The 17,919-nt window shown below is 36.7% G+C and overlaps 1 protein-coding gene across 1 annotated transcript; it reads left to right on the forward strand.

Annotated features, from left to right (window-relative positions):
- The first annotated feature begins 852 nt into the window (after positions 1 to 852).
- On the forward strand, positions 853 to 17,760 carry LOC121377003 (ubiquitin-associated protein 1-like). Its single transcript, XM_041504839.1, has 9 exons — positions 853 to 995; positions 3,483 to 3,528; positions 4,529 to 4,580; positions 5,840 to 5,916; positions 7,526 to 7,582; positions 10,016 to 11,482; positions 13,117 to 13,323; positions 14,732 to 14,833; positions 16,933 to 17,760. The coding sequence occupies exons 3-9, from the start codon at positions 4,541 to 4,543 to the stop codon at positions 17,059 to 17,061; spliced, it is 2,079 nt and encodes a 692-aa protein (XP_041360773.1). The 5' UTR covers positions 853 to 995; positions 3,483 to 3,528; positions 4,529 to 4,540; the 3' UTR covers positions 17,062 to 17,760.
- The last annotated feature ends 159 nt before the right edge of the window (positions 17,761 to 17,919 follow it).

Consider the following 17,919-nt stretch of genomic DNA (forward strand, 5'->3'; position numbering starts at 1 on the left):
CACTGCTGTCCTGGACACAATTGCCGGCCTCTAGGGGTTCCTCCGTAGTCCGCTCATGCCAATGCCAATGCCTAAAAGGTTATAGTGCACATTCAGAGCAAGCTGTTGTAGCGCACGCCTGTCCTAGGCACAAGTACCGGCCTCAGCCGGTTCCTCCGTCCAGGACAGGAAGAGGCTGGGGAGGTGAAGGAGGGACCGCCTGCCATGGCAGGTGCAAGGGAGCACCAGCAGTCCAACCGTAGTTGGTAACAGGCAGGAGGTGGTATGGTGCTATGTAATTTGGAATGTCCCGTAGGATTAAACCAAAGAGAAATGGTACGCATTTTAATGAAGGAAGTTTGGCGCAATTTTGATGGTCGTTCTAAAGGTGAATGGTAGGTTGCTACGTATGAGTTTGGATTTTAGTAGGCCGAGAGTAGAGGGACTGATCTGGTGGTTTCCTACCGCATATTTATTTGATATTTGACGAGAAGTGTAAATTTTGGTGTAAATCATATGATATTGATAAACTGTCAACAAAGTGAAAAAACACTTATTGGATACGATTTTGAGGTTTTTTTATTGGAAAAAAGTTTTTTGATTGTAAATATGGCAAAAACCGTGTTTTTGGCATATTTCGGATGATCGATTTTCAGACCGAATACCGAACACTAGTTTTTATGATAACTCAGTTAAGTGCAAATTCAATTCAATTTCAAGTTAATTCAATTTATTGTATATTACCAAACAAACTGGTGTCAGAAAACAGATAAAAACAAACATGCAACATCAAAGAAAGAATACAAACTATTTTACGAGACCTCAAATTAGATTTATTTCCCTTTAATATAGGGAAGTGACGTCAGTAAGATGGCTGATAAAAGCTTTGGTGTTTTTATTTTTACATCTTTATTTATAATCTAAATCATATATGGACAGTATATGCTTCGTCTGGGTAAATAATGAGTTACTTTCAATAATATCGCCACTGTCAACGTGTAGTTAATAAATACAAGGTAAGATAAAAAAAAAAAAACATTGTTGTCATCTAGAGAAATCGGGTCACAATTTCAGCTCATGCTTTCCGACCACTTGTTTAAACAATTTTTTGTTTTGTTTTTCAGGACAGTCAGTAGATAACTGTTCCATAGATTATAAAATATATTTTAGATGTTTGTTTTTTAATAAAAGATTTATTTTAAAAAAACAAAAGTATAGGCTACCTATAGTATTACAGAACTGTGTTGAAGTTATTTGTCCGTGTTGCATGAGTCAACCGATTGTGATTCTGACGAATCTGGCGTCAGCTTTCACTGGTATGATGGATTTTAAACCCACACTTACAGACTTTGTAAAACCTATTAACTATTTGGTGGAAAAACGGGGAGAAAAAATAGTGAAGTTTTTAACCAGGCCACTGATTGTTAAAACTCCTCTTCTGTTGACTTTCATTTCTGTTTGTTCATTTGTTATTTATTGATTTTGACAGTTCCTAATCAGTAAGTGTATCTTATAACAATATAAGTTATAATGCAGCAATAGGTTAAGTCATCCCATTTAAGGCTGGTTTAACATTCATTTACAAGTTGGTAGTTCCAGCCAGTGCACCACAGCTAGTGTTACAAAGGTTGTGGTAAGTGTTATCTTGTCTATGAGATGTTGTATTTATATAAAACTATTAAAAGATGTTACTAATCAGAAAGTGTGACCTATTGCATGGAGGCAACATGTTTTCTCTCATTATCTGTTTATTCTTAATCATATGTCTAAGATCATATAACCGTAATTAAAATGTGATGAGTGTGTCATTAAATAAGACACACTGTCCTTCCTATATCCCATTCGGGGTTCAACAGAATGTTAAGCTTGGGAGGCATCTATGGAGTATGTGTACTCAGAGGAGTGCGAAGGAAAGAAAGTTTGTTTTGTTTAATGACACCACTAGAGCACATTGATATATTGATCATCGGCCATTGGATGTCAAACATTTGGTAATTTTGACATGTAGTCTTTGAGAGAAAACCTGTTACACTTTTTCATTTAGTTTATAGTTAGGGTTAGAGTTACGAAAATCATGCAGTAATGATAAGATTCATTAATTTTGTCAAAAGGTTAACTCAAAAAAAGAAAATCTGCAAATTGTTTTGGGTATGGTGAGCACTACTCCCGTTTTACCCTGCCCTCAACTCTTGCACTGATATGACTGGTAGATCTTCACCAAAAGCAGTGGTATGTGCTATCCTTTCTATGGATCTTGTTCTGCTAATGGTAATATAAACATGTGGCTGCAACTAATTTCCTCTGGTAGTAAGCCCCTTCCATATTGTCCAAAGTGAGCAACATAGGCTGTTACTGTGTTAGTGCTACATGTATATCATATACATGTTTGTAAGTTGTGTGCCCATGAAAGCATACTTGAACATTAGTTGAGAGTAACCTGGAGGGACTAATCTGTGAGTGACTGACTGATTATAATAATCATAATAATAAAATCATTATCATTATAATAATTAAATATTGAAACAGTAAAGTTAAAGTTCATTTTGTTTGAAGACACCACTAGAGCACATTGATTTATTAATCATCAGCTAATGGATGTGAACATTTAGTAATTTTGACATATTGTCTTTGAGAGGAAACCTGCTACATTTTTTTCATTAGTAGCAAGGGATCTTTTATATATATGCACCATCCCACAGACAGGATAGCACATACCAGTCATGGTACACTGGCTGGAACGAGAAAAGGCCCAATGGGTCCACTGACAGATTATGGAAATCAAGGTACAATATGTATATATATATATTGTTTTTGTTTTTTTATTGGTTTTTTTTTTATATGGCATCACTCATTGAAATACTCATACTGAATTGAAATGCTAATTGTTTTTACGAACTGCTGATCTCTGAATATAACTGCTGAGGTAAAGGTATATGTATTTTGAGGTAATGAGGTATTGTATTGGCTACATACATGTAATCAGTCTTTTTCCATTCCTTGCATGCACTTAAAATTTGTATCCTCTATCGGCTGTATACTAGGGTTACGCTGTATGCCAAAAATGAATAGCAAAATCTTCAGCCAAATTGAAGTAACATTTAGCTAAGCAGAAGTATTTTTTTTAAATGGCTATACACATAAAAACAACACACGGTTTTCGATTTAGCTTTTTGGCGAATTGGCAATGACATATACAGTAACATACTCTTGTAACGAACTGGAAGGGACCATGCTAGTTACATGTAATTCGTTATAGCAGTAGTTTATTGTACACATTTACATACGTTGGTTATTAAGGTATAGGGAGGTAAAACGGGACTTTACAATCAGTTCATTCTATAATGCAGTAGTTCGTACAAAGTGTACTTTACTGTATTTGCCAAATTCAACTATAAATTGCATTTTGCAAAATGCTGAATGGCAGCTTAAACCCTGTGTATTGTTACCCATTTCAGCTAATTGTTGTGTATAAATTAATACTTGTTTATACTTTCTTCATACAGATTTCACCATGGAAGATGAGTAACTGATGCCAAGGCTGCATCTTGGGTAAGTGAACAAGTAAACTGCATTTGTTGTATGTCTGTAGACCAATGGTAATTTAAGCTGTCACCTGATATGCAGTCAGTCTAGGATCGATCCCCGTCAGTGGGCCCATTCGGCTATTTCTTGTTTCAGCCAGTGCACCACGACTGTTATATCAAAGGCCATGGTATGTGATATCCTGTCTCTGGGATGGTGCATGTAAAAGATCCCTTGCTACTAATGGACAAATTTAGCGGGTTTCCTCGCTAAAACTATGTATTACCAAATGTTTGACATCCAATAGCCGATGTTTAACCCATGAATTTGCTCTAGTGGTGTCGTTAAACAAAACAAACGTTTTGTTGTATGTCTATGAATCACAGCAGTACATTTGGAGAGGGGCAGGTTTCATTTTGGTGGTGTTTTAAAATATTACACAGTTTTCTTGATGCTACGTGTATTTATGGGCCTACTAAAAATGTTTATACAATGTCATGTATGTAGATGTACCGTGAAACCTGCCTAAATCAGACCCTCATAAAACTGGAATCCTGTCATAACCAGCCAACCTTTTTGGTCCCGATTGGTTTGAATTCTAAAACGTGACCCTTTAAACACTGGATCTTGTCTAAATGAAATAAATTTTAGGTCCCCAGCTTGATCCGGTTTAGACAAGTTTAACTGTACATGCATGAACTAAGCTAATTTATTATTTTTAAAAAGTTATCATATCACCAACAACCCCTGCAATTGCCCACAGCAATCGGCAATGCCGTAGAGTTTATAATTCTCCACGGCACTTTTTTCCCTTGGGCTATATTCAGGTTTTTTTTTCAATGGCATGCTGTTGTTTTTTCCCATTGACATTTTGTTAATTGCATGGGTTGACCGACTAGATTAGTCTCAGATTTATTTTCACTATGTGTTTGTTGCAGACCTACAAACCATAAAATCGTCATTCATAGCTTTATCCTCATGGTAACATTTCAGAAATAATAATTTTTCTCTTTTTTTTCTTTTTCAGTTCATAAGGAGGATGTCCTTCGAAAGCCATCACAGTGGATCATCCAGTACAGGTGACTTTAATTCTGTAGGCTATAATGTGGCATTCGCCAAGTGCTAATTCCATTTTCAGGATTTCAGGATTTCATGTCAGTAAAATCACGGAACCAAATTTTTTTTCCCATGATTGTTATATTGAGTACGACTATTCAACGAAAATACTATAAAATTATATACACTAGAATCTCGTTGGGTCGAACTCGAAAGGGTCGAATATACCGCAATGCTCGATCCAAAAATGAAGTCCTAAGTTACACTTACACGTTGTTGACCGAATGGTTAGGTTGAACTACTCGATGGGTCGAACACTTTCTCGAGCATCGACGGGGTTCGAGCCAATGGGATTCAACTGTAATCGTTTCTTTTTTAAAGTTGCCAATGGGTTCCCATGATCACAAGGCACGAAATCAAAAAAGGGTTTCCCATGAAATTTGAAATCCTGTGGCCTGTAGTTTAATTTGGCCAGTACATTTCATTTATTACATGTAAATCACCAAAATTCTGGTGGGTTAATAAAGTTTAGTTGGTTTTGGTCTGGCTGGCTAGTTAAATATTTTCCATTACTGCACCCCTGTTCTACAAATCAGGGTTTTGCTTGGTCTGTAAATTTTAGAATAGGTTTACTTGTTTACTAGTGCTCTGTTCTGTGAAATGATAAATGATATATTGACCTGTAATTCTCCAGAATTTAACTCTGTTAATTCATTCTTTCAGTTGTTTTTTGGGGGGTTTTCAGTATTGTTTTGTATGACTGGAAAAAAAAAAAATCTTGTTTGACTAACTAAAACGTTCATTTGTCTACATTTTATTGATCTTTTTTGAGGTCCAGCATAAGACCTACAATGTAGTTCCATGTACAACCATGGCGTGTAAAGTTTTAGCTCTAAATATAATATAATTTTATTTATTTTTTGCAGCTGGTAATAATTTGACAATTTGTTGTATATTACACTTTTTTGCATTAACAGAAGATGTTATGTTCTAATGTGGCAAGTTACATGTACAGTGCTTTTTATATAAGATAAATTATATAGTGTTATGAAACAAAATAATATTATTTCAACTTTTAACATTCAATTTCTCTGTCGATGGTAGCTTTGCATGTTCTTGGCAAAGATATTCTAATTATATTTATTTTCTAAATTTCAGTCCAGAAATACCAGTTGAGTAGTAGAATAGAGTCTCGTCTTTTATAACCACATTAGTTTGAAAGTTGTTTGAAATAAAAACTATTATATATATATATATATATTTTTTTTTTCTTTCTATTCAGGAGTTTTGGCCTCCAGTAACTCGTATCTTGATGGCGTGCCATTCAAGATTGGTCTCAAATTCAGACCACCACCACGGGTAAGTTGTTTTTGCCAAATCTCGTCTAGGTAGAAACGGTGTTATGTAGCTAAGTTGACCATTTTACCACTGGGTTATGTCCCACCTTCTGTTACATCAAAGTTAAAGTCTGTTTTGTTCAACCACACCACTAGAGCACATTGATTTTTAATCATCGGCTATTGGATGTCAAACATTTGTTAATTTTTCCATTAGTAGCAAAGGATCTTTTATATGCACCATCCCAGAAACAGGATAGCACATACCACGGCCTTTGATATACCAGTTGTGGTGCACTGGCTGGAACAAGAAATAGCCCAGCGTGCCTACTGACAAGGATCGATCTCAGACCGACTGCGCATCAAGCGAGCCCATTACCGCCCAACCTGCTCATCTGTTTCATCAGAGTCTGGTATAATGTGCTGTCCAGTCCAGGTGAAAGTGCATATAAAAGACGCCCCTTGCTGCTTTTCAGTTGAAATAACCTTTGTTGTGCAAGCCTCGGAATTCATTTTGTGGAGTCGTAAGCAATCTGTTCTTTTTTTATTACTTCAGTGTGGGACCAAATGCTAGAAACTGAGAAACTGCATTTGTAGGAATTAAGTCTGGGAATGGGACACTAGTGTCACCTTTTTCAACTGCGATGCAGAAGATGAACATGGATAAGAGCTTACAATTTGCATGTATATCATAGATCATGAAAATGATGTGTACGGGGGGCAGCATTTAGCTCAGTCGGTTGAGTGCATCGCAGGATCGAACCACCTCGGTAGATCCATTAAGCTGATTGTTTTTTTTTTTCTTGTTCAAACCAAGGCACCTCAACTGGACAAAGGCCGTGGTATGTGCTTTCCTGTTTGTGGGAAAGTGCATATAAAAGATCCCTTGCTGCATTAGAAAACAATGTAACAGGTTTCCTCTGATGACTACGAGTCAGAATTACTAAATGTTTGACATCCAATAGCCGATGATTAATAAATCAGTTTTACTCTAGTGGTGTCGTTAAACAAAACAAACTTTAACTTGTCATGAGTTTTGAAAGTACCGGGCTCCCTGTCTCACCTAAACATTGCACACTGTGTACACATAAATATATATTATAGTAAACTATGACAAAAAGTAACGTACAACAATAATATAATGAATCGAATCATCTACTAAATTTTTAAACCGACCTTGGTGGTGTCGTGGTTAGGCCCTCAGTCTACAGGCTGGTAGGTACTGGGTTCCAGTCGAGGCATGGGATTTTTTATCCAAACTCCAAACCCTGAGTGAGTGCTCCGCAAGGCTCAATGGGTAGGTGTAAACCACTTGCACCGACCAGTGATCCATAACTGGTTCAACAAAGGCCATGGTTTGTGCTATCCTGCCTGTGGGAAGCGTAAATAAAAGATCCCTTGCTGCTAATCGGAAAGAGTAGACCATGAAGTGACGACAGCGGGTTTCCTCTCAAAATCTGTGTGGTCCTTAACCATATGTCTGACGCCATATAATAAACTAAAATGTGTTGAGTGCGTCGTTAAATAAAACATTTCTTTCTTTCTTTCTTTCTACTAAATTTTAAGATGACCAGTACATGTAAGCAATTGATTTTTTCTGGTGACTGCAATTTTTTCTCTCTAATTTTCAGTTACTGTGCTTGGATGAAATTAAGAACAGACCTAAATGTCAGGCACTTAATGAGGAGGTGAGATTGTTGTATTAAAGAAGACGACAGTCACTTTTCGGATCCTTGTTTTGGCTTCTTACACAATAAATAAAACATACCCGATGGTAATTTTTGTATATATATATGATATTTTGACAAACGGTTCTTTTAATGTCTTTCAGCTTTTAAAACTTAAACTTAATATTTTGTCCAGAATTATGAAAAATAAACACATACCGACCTGTAAACAGCCTATAGACATTTTACAGGGGTCGCGGTTAGTAGACCAGTTTTTATTTTAATGTGGCGAAGCATTGTAATAATATAGCTAATTTTAAATTTGAATGACGTCAGTATTCCAATGATGTCACTTTGAATATCCTTACAAAAACCATAAACTGGGTATATGACGTTTCCATTTTAAGAATGCTGGAAAAATTTCCAATGCAAAATTGCTATTGAAATCTTTTTGTTTGAGCATTACTAATGCATTTGAAAGTGTTTGAAGAAAATCTAGTGATTAAAAAATTGTACCTTTTACGAAATATGGATTCAAAGTGAAATTACGGTAAGATATGCTATATTTATTGTGTATGGAGCCAAAACAAGGGTGCAAAAAATGACAGTCTTCGACCTTAGTTACAGATAATGTGAAGTTGTCATGTCAAATTCCCAAAACTTCTTAACTTTGCCAACTTTGTAAGTATTAAAATGATAAAAAGAGGAATGCTATTCATTTCATTGGCAGTATCAATTGTAAAATGATACAATGTTTTTTTAATTCTCTTTATGGACAGTAATTGATACAAAGATAAAATTTATGTTATTCTTTTTATTGACAGTATAAATTTTAAAATGATACAAAGATAAATGTTTTTCTGTTTATTTAATTATAAATTTTAAAATTATACAAAGATAGATGTTATTCTCTTTATTGACAGTATAAATTTAAAATGATGCAAATGATATATTATTCTCTTTACAGACAGTATAACTTTTAAATAATGTTATTCTCTTTATGAACAGTATAAAATTTAATAATAAACATGATAACTGTTCAGCAGAAAAGTTTTGATGGTGTCGATGGGGCTGGCATTCTTGGTGGAATTCTGCCATTGCACATGGCAAACAATGGTGTGTTTAAACTGACACTCCACCCCCCACCCCACCCCCCCCCCCCCATACAGTATAAATAATAAAATGACACAAAGATGTTATTCTCTTTATTGATAGTATAAATTTTAAAATGATGCAAAGACAAATGTTATTCTCCTTATTAATAGTAAAATGATTCATAGATAAATGTTAATCTTTTTATTGACAGTATAAATTTTACAATGATTCATAAATAAATGTTAATCTTATTGACAGTATAAATTTTAAAATATACAAAAGATAAATGTTAATCTCTTCAATGACAGTGTAGATTTTATAATGATACATAGAGGTTATTACCAGAGTGTTTTTCAGTATCGTCAATATCATATATTAGGAATAAAAACATTATTTTTATTCCTAATATATGATACTGACGATACCGAACTACACGAGGGTAATCTCTTTATCATATAATCTCAAGCTTAATACAACGTGTTTTTGTAAACTGTACACACAACTTTAATTCCAGTCCACCATTACTAGATATTTAAATGACGTAAGAATATGTGGCGCGGTGTATTTTTGAATGGAAATGACATCAAACTCGAAAGACGTCATTTTGGATGTCCTTACATCCAAATAAAGTTATGCCTAACGTTTTTTGTTTTCTGAACGCTGGACAGCTTTCAGTGTCAAATTGCCGTTGAAATGTTTTTATTTGATGACTATGAATACATACATCAATCATGGAGTGTCACCCAGGTACGTTTGCTTAAATGTCAATAAACCTAGTGCCGAGACCTCGACTAATTTACATCTAATTTGCAAAGTTATCAAATTCTTAAAGTATGTGATCTGAAAAATAGCACATACTTTGATTGCACTGAAAATGTAAGATATTATATGATAAATCTCTTTATTGACAGTTAAATATTAAAATGATACAGACATGTGATTCACTTCATTGACAATATAAAACAACAGTATAAATTTTAAAATGATACAAAGTCAAAGATACATTTTCTTCTCTTTGTTAACAGGGGGCGGGACGTAGCCCCATGGTTGCGCGGTCGGTCTGGGATCGATCCCCGTCAGTGGGCAAATTGGGCTATTTCTCATTCCTGCCAGTGCACCACAACTGGTATATCAAAGGCCGTGGTACACAAAAATATGTACTACCCTGTCTGTGGGATGGTGCATATAAAAGAACCCTTGCTGCTAATCGAAAAGAGTAGCCCATGAAGTGGCGACAGCGGGTTTCCTCTCTATATCTGTGTGGTCCTTAACCATATGTCTGATGCCATATAACCGTAAATAAAATGTGTTGAGTGCATCATTAAATAAAACATTTTTCTCTTCTCTCTTTGTTAACAGTACTTCTTTGAAACAGAAGAGGCAGTTCTGGCATGGGCCCAGGCAAGAGCTAAAGCTAGAGAGGAGCAGAAGAAACAGGCTCAGTCGGAACCCGTCGACAGGAACGTCAACGGTGTGGATTCCGACTCCGACGATTCTTCCAGCACCGAGGATGTCCTTGACTTCCATGTTGTGAATTCTGCCGCACTCGGTAATAATCAGTCAACGTGTTCCCCGGCGGTAGCTCCAAAAGAACCGAGCTCCCAGCCGCAGCCGGTGGCAGCGGCCATGTCTGCCGATATCCTCACACCAGTGCCTATCACGTCCGCCTCGGTCAAACCGCCAAGTTCGGACAGACAGGTTGTTGGCCTTGACCTTGCGTTGTTTGAAAAGGAGGAGGATCTGTTTGACAACATCGACCGGCAGATGATTAATGAAATGGAGGAGTTGAAGACGGTCCTGCAACCGCCCCCACCACCCCCTCCACCATCATCATCGGGTGATGTTAATTTCTCTTGCAACAGCAACGTTGATGACGGTGTGAACAATGCTGTGGAGGCTGTGACAGGCATTCCGTGTCCTAGCAAGAGAAGAGGTGACCAGTGCAATGGAGTCACCGATTCAGACTGTGATAAAGACCCATGTGCTGCTCTGCCCGTCACCACAAAACCCGTGCCGGCCGTCAGAAAGTCAAAATTACCGCCAAACGTCTTCCCAGCTGAAGGGGATTATGTCGAACTGCGAAAGGATTTCAGCAGCAGTTCTGTGTTCTTCAGTAAGTCAAATAGTCAGGATGGTGGTAGCGATGTGGTTGATAATTCAGTTGTAGCGGAAATTTTGTCGAATAAACAACCCAAACCTTACAGCGATGATGCTGTGGAACACAGGCAAAACACTGGCGTTGCTACGGGTAACATGAAAGAAGGAAATCCCTCAGTTCAGCAGAACAGTTGTAGTTATGATGATGTCGATGGGGCTGGCGTTCTCGGTGGAAAACTGCCACTGCACATGGCAAACAGTGGTGTGTTCAAGCCCGTACTACCCCCCATACAACCGACACTCCCCCCTATACAGCCGGCACCCCCACCCAAACCAGCAAGGCCTGCGCCCCCTCCCCCTGAACCCGTGAATGTGAAGACTGCTAAGAGACACAGCCTGGTGGACTTCTTACCCCCCAAAAAACCTACACAACCAGTCATAGCATCGGATGTCGCAAAACATTCTGTGTCGCAGTCCGATGGAAATCCCGTGTTGCCAGCTCGTTTTAGCTATGTAGGACCATCTAGCCCAGCCAGTAATATCATAGGAAACAAGTACAGTCGTTATTCGGAGGGTTTTACTTCGTCGTCGAACAGTGACCGCGACAGTTCCAGTCCAGCGAGAAGTAATTCGAGTAACTCGGACCACGTACATTCCTCACCTAGTAAACAAGTCGGCTCCGGATTAACCATCTCTGTGACCCCGCCTCCCAGACCGTCTTCTCAACAGGTAAGTAAAGATATGCTCATTTATCCTGCAACCACCGTTTCTATTGACAGAATATGATGACGGATAAAGCAAAGTCATATCCTGCTGCTAGCTAGATATGGCTTTTAACATCACTCATGTGACGTTACACGCATAGCTACATTACAAAATCAAACATTTTAATAGGTCATCGTACAATGTGGCTGAAATAACAGAAATAATAGCTTTTCCCCTGGTGGTGACATCTTCTAATGCCTATGATATTTGGGCTCAAGCTTGAGAATTTATGTCCCACGGCAATTTTAAAAATAATTGTCATGGGTGAAACAGCCCACCGACGGTAATTACATGTATGAGCCTGTCTCTGGCAATTTTTTAAAGTGATTTTTGCAGCAAATAAACTGAAAGGTTATTTTGCTGTATGTAGACATATTTCAAAAGTGCCAATGTTATATATTGGCAGGTAATGTACACCAGGTGTATCCATTTTGCCATTATTGAGGAGCTTTACCGAAGGCACAGAGGTGCCATCGTTAAGTTTAAGCCCTGTCTGATACATGTATACAACTTAAAAGGCTGTTTAAAGAATTATTCTGAGTTTTCAACCATAGCAAGAAAGTTACTAGCAGTGATAAAAATAAGCAGCATTTTTCACTAGTCCACCGGAGAAGTACATCTAGAAATCTACTTGTCCACCAATATTTTTACTTGTCCATGTATGGTTTGTTTTATTAAAGTACAAAAATGTACAAGGATGATGGTTTTGATTGCTCAAAATGAAACTGCATTGAACATTTTTACTTGTCCGCCGGACAACCATAGAGGTACATTCTGTTTGTCCGAGCTGATTTTCACTTGTCAGGACAAGTGGACAGGTGTTCATTCTGGGCTAGCCCTGGGTGGCTATTTTTGTTTGTAAAAAAATTCGCCAATCTTCAATTTCTTTCGCCAATCTAAATATGTATTCGCCAATTACATTTGGGTATTTCAGTCAAAATATTTGTTTCTAATCTTGTTCTTTATGATAATATACAGTGTAGTACATGCTAAAAATTTAAATGTACTTATTATTCAGTTTACGTCTTGTATGACATTGTTTTAGGGGATCTATTTTTCACTAATCTAATAATGAAATGCTGCTGATGTCTATAGTGCTGGCTGTAGCCTAGTGGTAAAGCACTCGTATAATGTGCAGTCAGTCTAGGGTCGATCCCCGTCGATGGTCTCATTGAAGTCAGTGCACTATGAGTGGTATAGATCACAAAAGAGGCAGTTTTACTTTTTGTATGCATCAGATAATGATATAAATTGTATGTTTTTCTGTAATTTGAAAGAAGCAAGTGAAATTTGATCCAATATATGTTCCCCAAAAATATTCACCAGACTAAGATATACACTATACATATATTTTTGTACCTCAAGTGTGAAATGGTAACTACTGGTAGATAATGTTTACATATTTAATAACTTAACAAGCTATATCATTCAGTATCTTTCTAAATATGTGTGTAAAATGCTGGAATAAATGTACATTTCGAACACTGACAAGTGACTATACGATATATTAAAGATCACCAATTTATACATTCATGTAAAATAATACTACATACATGTACCATACATGTACATGTGATGTGTGTATTTTCTTTTTGAAGTCGTGGAATCCGTACAAACCGTTACCGTCACCGGGCGTGGGATCTCGCGAGTCGAGCAGCTCGGATCTGTGCAACCCAACAGAGTTCGACCCGTACTCAGCACTGTCTGCCGACGAGCAGAAGTTTGTCGATAACCTGACGGCCATGGGATTCTCCCGTCCACTGGTGGGAAGGGCAGTCGTCAAGCTGGGAACCAATGAAAGAGAGGTTGGCAAGATTTCTCTGACTCTGCGTCATCATTTATCATGTCGATCACATACATTTAATGCGGTGTGTGGAAGGACGTAAATGTGGTAAAATGCTCGTAAAGGTGGTAAAACACTCACTTGATGCATGGTCGGTCTGGGATCGATCCCCGTCAGTGGGCCCGTTGGGCTATTTCTTGTTCCAGCCAATGCACCATCACTGGTACATTAAAGGCTATGGTATGTGCTATCCTGTCTGTTGGATGGTGCATATAAAAGATCCCTTGCTACTAATGGAAAAATTTAGCAGGTTTCCTCTCTAAAATTATGTGTCAAAATTACCAAATGTTTGACATGTATCCAATAGCTGGTAAATAAATCAATGTGCTCTAGTGGTGTCATTAAACAAAAAAATAAACAAACAAATCATTTAATGTTAGATGCAAAAACCGTGATTGTTCACCCTCCTGGACATACCTCAGTGAGAGAAAGGTTTGTAAACATTAATTTTCTTACTCGTGTGACGGCCAATACAAGAGGAGTTTGCAGATATTTTATCAGGAGTGCAGAAATGGAAAATATTTAACTAAGCCCTCCAGACCAGAACCAACTACATTTTATTAGCCCGCCAGAATTCCAACTAGTCCGCCAGTATATAGAACTATATATTATTAACAATATTATAATAAACAGTGTCTTCAATTCAAATGAAATATATAGATATTGACAAAACATTATTAATAATACTTGGCAAGTGATCAACCTCAAATGTCAAATGAAATAAAAACAGACAGATATACCTTCAGGATGGTAGTTGCATTTTTTTTATCGTCCGTAGGAATTTTTACTCTCATTTGGCGAGCGGGCGAATACTTTTCTGCACCCATGTTTTATACATGTGTATATATATTTTAAAACTCGGCTAACAGCCAGTAAGGGAAAGAACGGTATGTACATAATAATTTTCTAACTGATGAGAATCAATGAGAAAAAGTACATATGATTGTAAAGCTTTTAGAACTCACTGTGATTAAAGGCATATTGTCACAGACCACTGACCTATTTAATGGTCTAACAAAGTATTACCTGAACAAAAATTATTTGATTTGTCCCTAAATGTACTTTATTCAACCATCTTCACAACCACCATACTCCATTTATTAATAATATTTTGTAAAAATAATTGAATTATGGCAATGGTCCATAATTCAAAAACTAAAATTGCCGAGAGGGTTGACATGAATTTCATTCCATCATGGTTCAGTAAAAGTGATGCGATAGCTAGATTTGTTTTCCAACAATTAATGTAATTTTTATTTATTATCCATTTTTAGAGAAATAAGGTCCTTACATCCGTGACAGTATGCCTTTAAATGAGACAAATACAAGCATTAATAGAAACTTCTTTTTTTTAAATTATTATTCTCCAGGTTCTCGACTACTTGGACAATGTGGACAAAATGTCAGAGAAAGGCTTCAGTCCAGTTCTGTCTGAGTCAGCGTTACAACTGTTTGACAACAACTCTAAAAAGGTATGGTACATAAAATGAACATTCACATCATTCACATTCAACATTAAAAAGTCGGTCACTTCAAAATTTGAACAGAACATATAGGGAGACATATTTTATTCAAACTTATTTGACGTGTGTATTAGGGGTGTAACGATATACTCGAATATTCGGTGCACCGAACAGCGATCTGTATCGTAGTTGCATTCGTATTCGTCACTAGCGGAACCGAATACACGAATACTTATATATAATGTTTACTGTATAATTTATGTTTCTAATTCATACTAACCAAAACGCAATAACGATTTGATCGTTTTTATTGTCCTTTTTTATATTAGGTCAACCGCATAGTCAGACTCATAGACCGATCCTTTTTTTAATTATTCCATGCGTTGGACTGGTACTCTACATGCAGCTTGACTGCGCTTCTGTCAAAACACTGTATGACGTCGCATAGTCTCGTTCAACCAGCCTAATACGAGACACGGGCGAGTGTAGTTCGTTAATTTATGCATTCTACGCAGTGCAACGTCAATAATGTTGAACCAATATTCTAACGTTTAAATGGCAGCTCAAAGCATAATTTATTTGTATAATTCTTAACGAGAACTGTGGCATATTAGCAATTCAAATATGGATATAAATTGATTAATACTAGATACCAAAAACCAAAATGGCCTTAAAAATATATATTTGATATTCAAAATAAAATTAATTTACCGGTAATCCATAACTTCTGTCTACATTATACAATGTATATACGGTTTCGGTTTGCACGCATGGAAAAGGGTGAATTGTTATCAAAGCACTTAAGAATATTTTTTTAAATATGTACAATTTGTACATTTATGTTTGCAAAGGCCATGGTATATTTTAAAATTCCGATAATAAGATATACATATTTTAACTTGTTACTATTTTGGTTCCCGTATGAGGCTTTTAAAATGTTTTGCGTGAAAAGGTGATTGTAGGATTGTTGCAGTGAATTTTGTTCACAGCTAGTGAGTAGTTATCTTTCGATATTTTCGAATTCGAGTGCTCGCGGCAAACAATATATTGCTTAATTGAACAGAAAAAAAACCCCAGCAAACAGAAAACTAACAACAACAACAAACGTGTCAAACAGCCCCACAGAAATAAAGGAAAACGTTCGTAAACATTCGCGTTATGAAACGCGCACCATACTTCGGCTATTTCCGTTAACTTTCGGGACTTTCAGCAAAGCCTTTGTACTTGTGTAATGTGTATTCATGGATGTGAATACATATTCGTATTCGTCACCTCATATTCGTGATATGTATCGTATTCGCCACCATGTATATTCGTCACACCCTAGTGTGTATTATTTTTAGAAGTTAACATGATCATTTCATTACTATGTAAAAACAGTATAATGAAGCTTTGCTGAGTGATGTGGATTGTCCCATTATGCGTAAATGTTGTTTTAAGGACACCGCTGGATCACATTAATTGATTAATTAATAATCAGCTATTGGGTATCAAACATTTAAGGGTTGGACGTAGCCCAGTGGTCAAGCGTTCGCTTGATGTGCGGTCGGTCTAGGATCGATCCCCGTCAGTGGACCCATTGGGCTATTTCTCGTTCAAGCCAGAACTGGTGTAACAAAGGTTGTGGTGTGTACTATCCTGCCTGTGGGATGGTGCATATAAAAGATCCCATGCTGCTAATCGAAAAGAGTAGCCCATGAAGTGGCGACAGCGGGTTTCCTCTATCAATATCTGTGTGGTTCTTAACCATATGTCTGACGCCATATAACCATAAATAAAATGTGTTGAGTGCATCGTTAAATAAAACATTTCCTTTCATTCAAACATTTGATTAATGTAATAGTCAGGAAACCTACATTTTCCATTAGCAGCAAGGGATCTTTTATATGCACTTTTCCATGTACAAGACAGCACATACCACAGCCTTTGATATGCCAGTCGTGGGGCACTGGTTGGGACAGGGAAAACCCCAATTTGAGAATGGGTCCACCGGTAAGATTTGATCTTTTGATTCAGACACCTTGGGCAAGCACTTCAGATCCCACCACACTAGATTTCACCCCCGAATTTTTGTTTTATCACATTAGATTTTGTTTCTGTTTTCTCAGGCTGAGGAATATCTGACGCTGTATACACAGTTCCAGGAACTTGGTTTTGGAGGTGAGAAGATCAAAGAGGCTCTGGTGAAGGAAAACCTAGATCGAGATAAAGCTCTGGACATCCTAACAAGCTATTGATTCCCACAGGATATTGAATTTATATTTGTAAATGTAACAATCTGTTCATTCATGTGAAAATTCAGCTTACATCCTAACAAACTATTGATTCCCACAGATTGTTGAATTTATATTTATATATGTTTATTCGTGTGAAAATTCAGCTCTATTTCCTAACAAGATGTTGGTTTGTAAAGAGATTTAAAAGCAGGGTTGCACAGGAGTTGACATACTACCTTTTGTAAATGACCCAACAAAATATTGCCTGAAAATATATCAGCTAGCAATTCCTCAAAATGACCGCAACATTCCGCCATTGTTGTCTAGCTAAAATACTTGATGAAAACCACTTTTTCAACTCAGAATTCCCAGGCATTTAATTGAAAAATGAAAAACTAAAGCTGCCATACTCTCAATTAATCTATTATCTGATGGTCTTTTATTATTCCGGTGAGTGCCATGTACAAAATGGCAGGATTATGAATTGAAGGATGCACTCTGTATACAGTGTACAGTATGTCAACTTGCATGATGTTGGGCGAGATATCTCGCCTGCTGTATATCAACAAAATGCTGATCCAGTTTCGACTATATTTGAAGGTATTATTATTTTATGTTTATATTAAAGGGACATTCCTGTAAGATGTTTCCGACTAATAAAATATTTCTATGATTAAACTTACATATTAAAAAAAAAATCTTGTATACAATATCAGTGTCTGTATATTCAATGTGTTTCTGGTCGTCTTAATATTTGTAGGAAGCCCAAACTGGATTTTGTCTTCAAATAATGTTGTATGTACGAAAAAATATATTTTAGGAAATAAATTGAAATTTAACCTAGTACAAATATTAGAACAATCAGAAACATGTTTAATG

Source organism: Gigantopelta aegis, chromosome 2 (assembly GCF_016097555.1).
Source record: "Gigantopelta aegis isolate Gae_Host chromosome 2, Gae_host_genome, whole genome shotgun sequence".
NCBI classification, from domain to species: domain Eukaryota; kingdom Metazoa; phylum Mollusca; class Gastropoda; order Neomphalida; family Peltospiridae; genus Gigantopelta; species Gigantopelta aegis.

Excerpts from the sequence above, each read along its gene's own strand:
- LOC121377003 (XM_041504839.1), top strand. The coding sequence starts at position 4,541 with ATGTCCTTCGAAAGCCATCACAGTGGATCATCCAGTACAG. Across the intron at positions 4,581-5,839 it reads CAGTGGATCATCCAGTACAG|GAGTTTTGGCCTCCAGTAAC; the intron begins GTGACTTTAATT and ends CTTTCTATTCAG. Across the intron at positions 14,834-16,932 it reads TTGACAACAACTCTAAAAAG|GCTGAGGAATATCTGACGCT; the intron begins GTATGGTACATA and ends CTGTTTTCTCAG.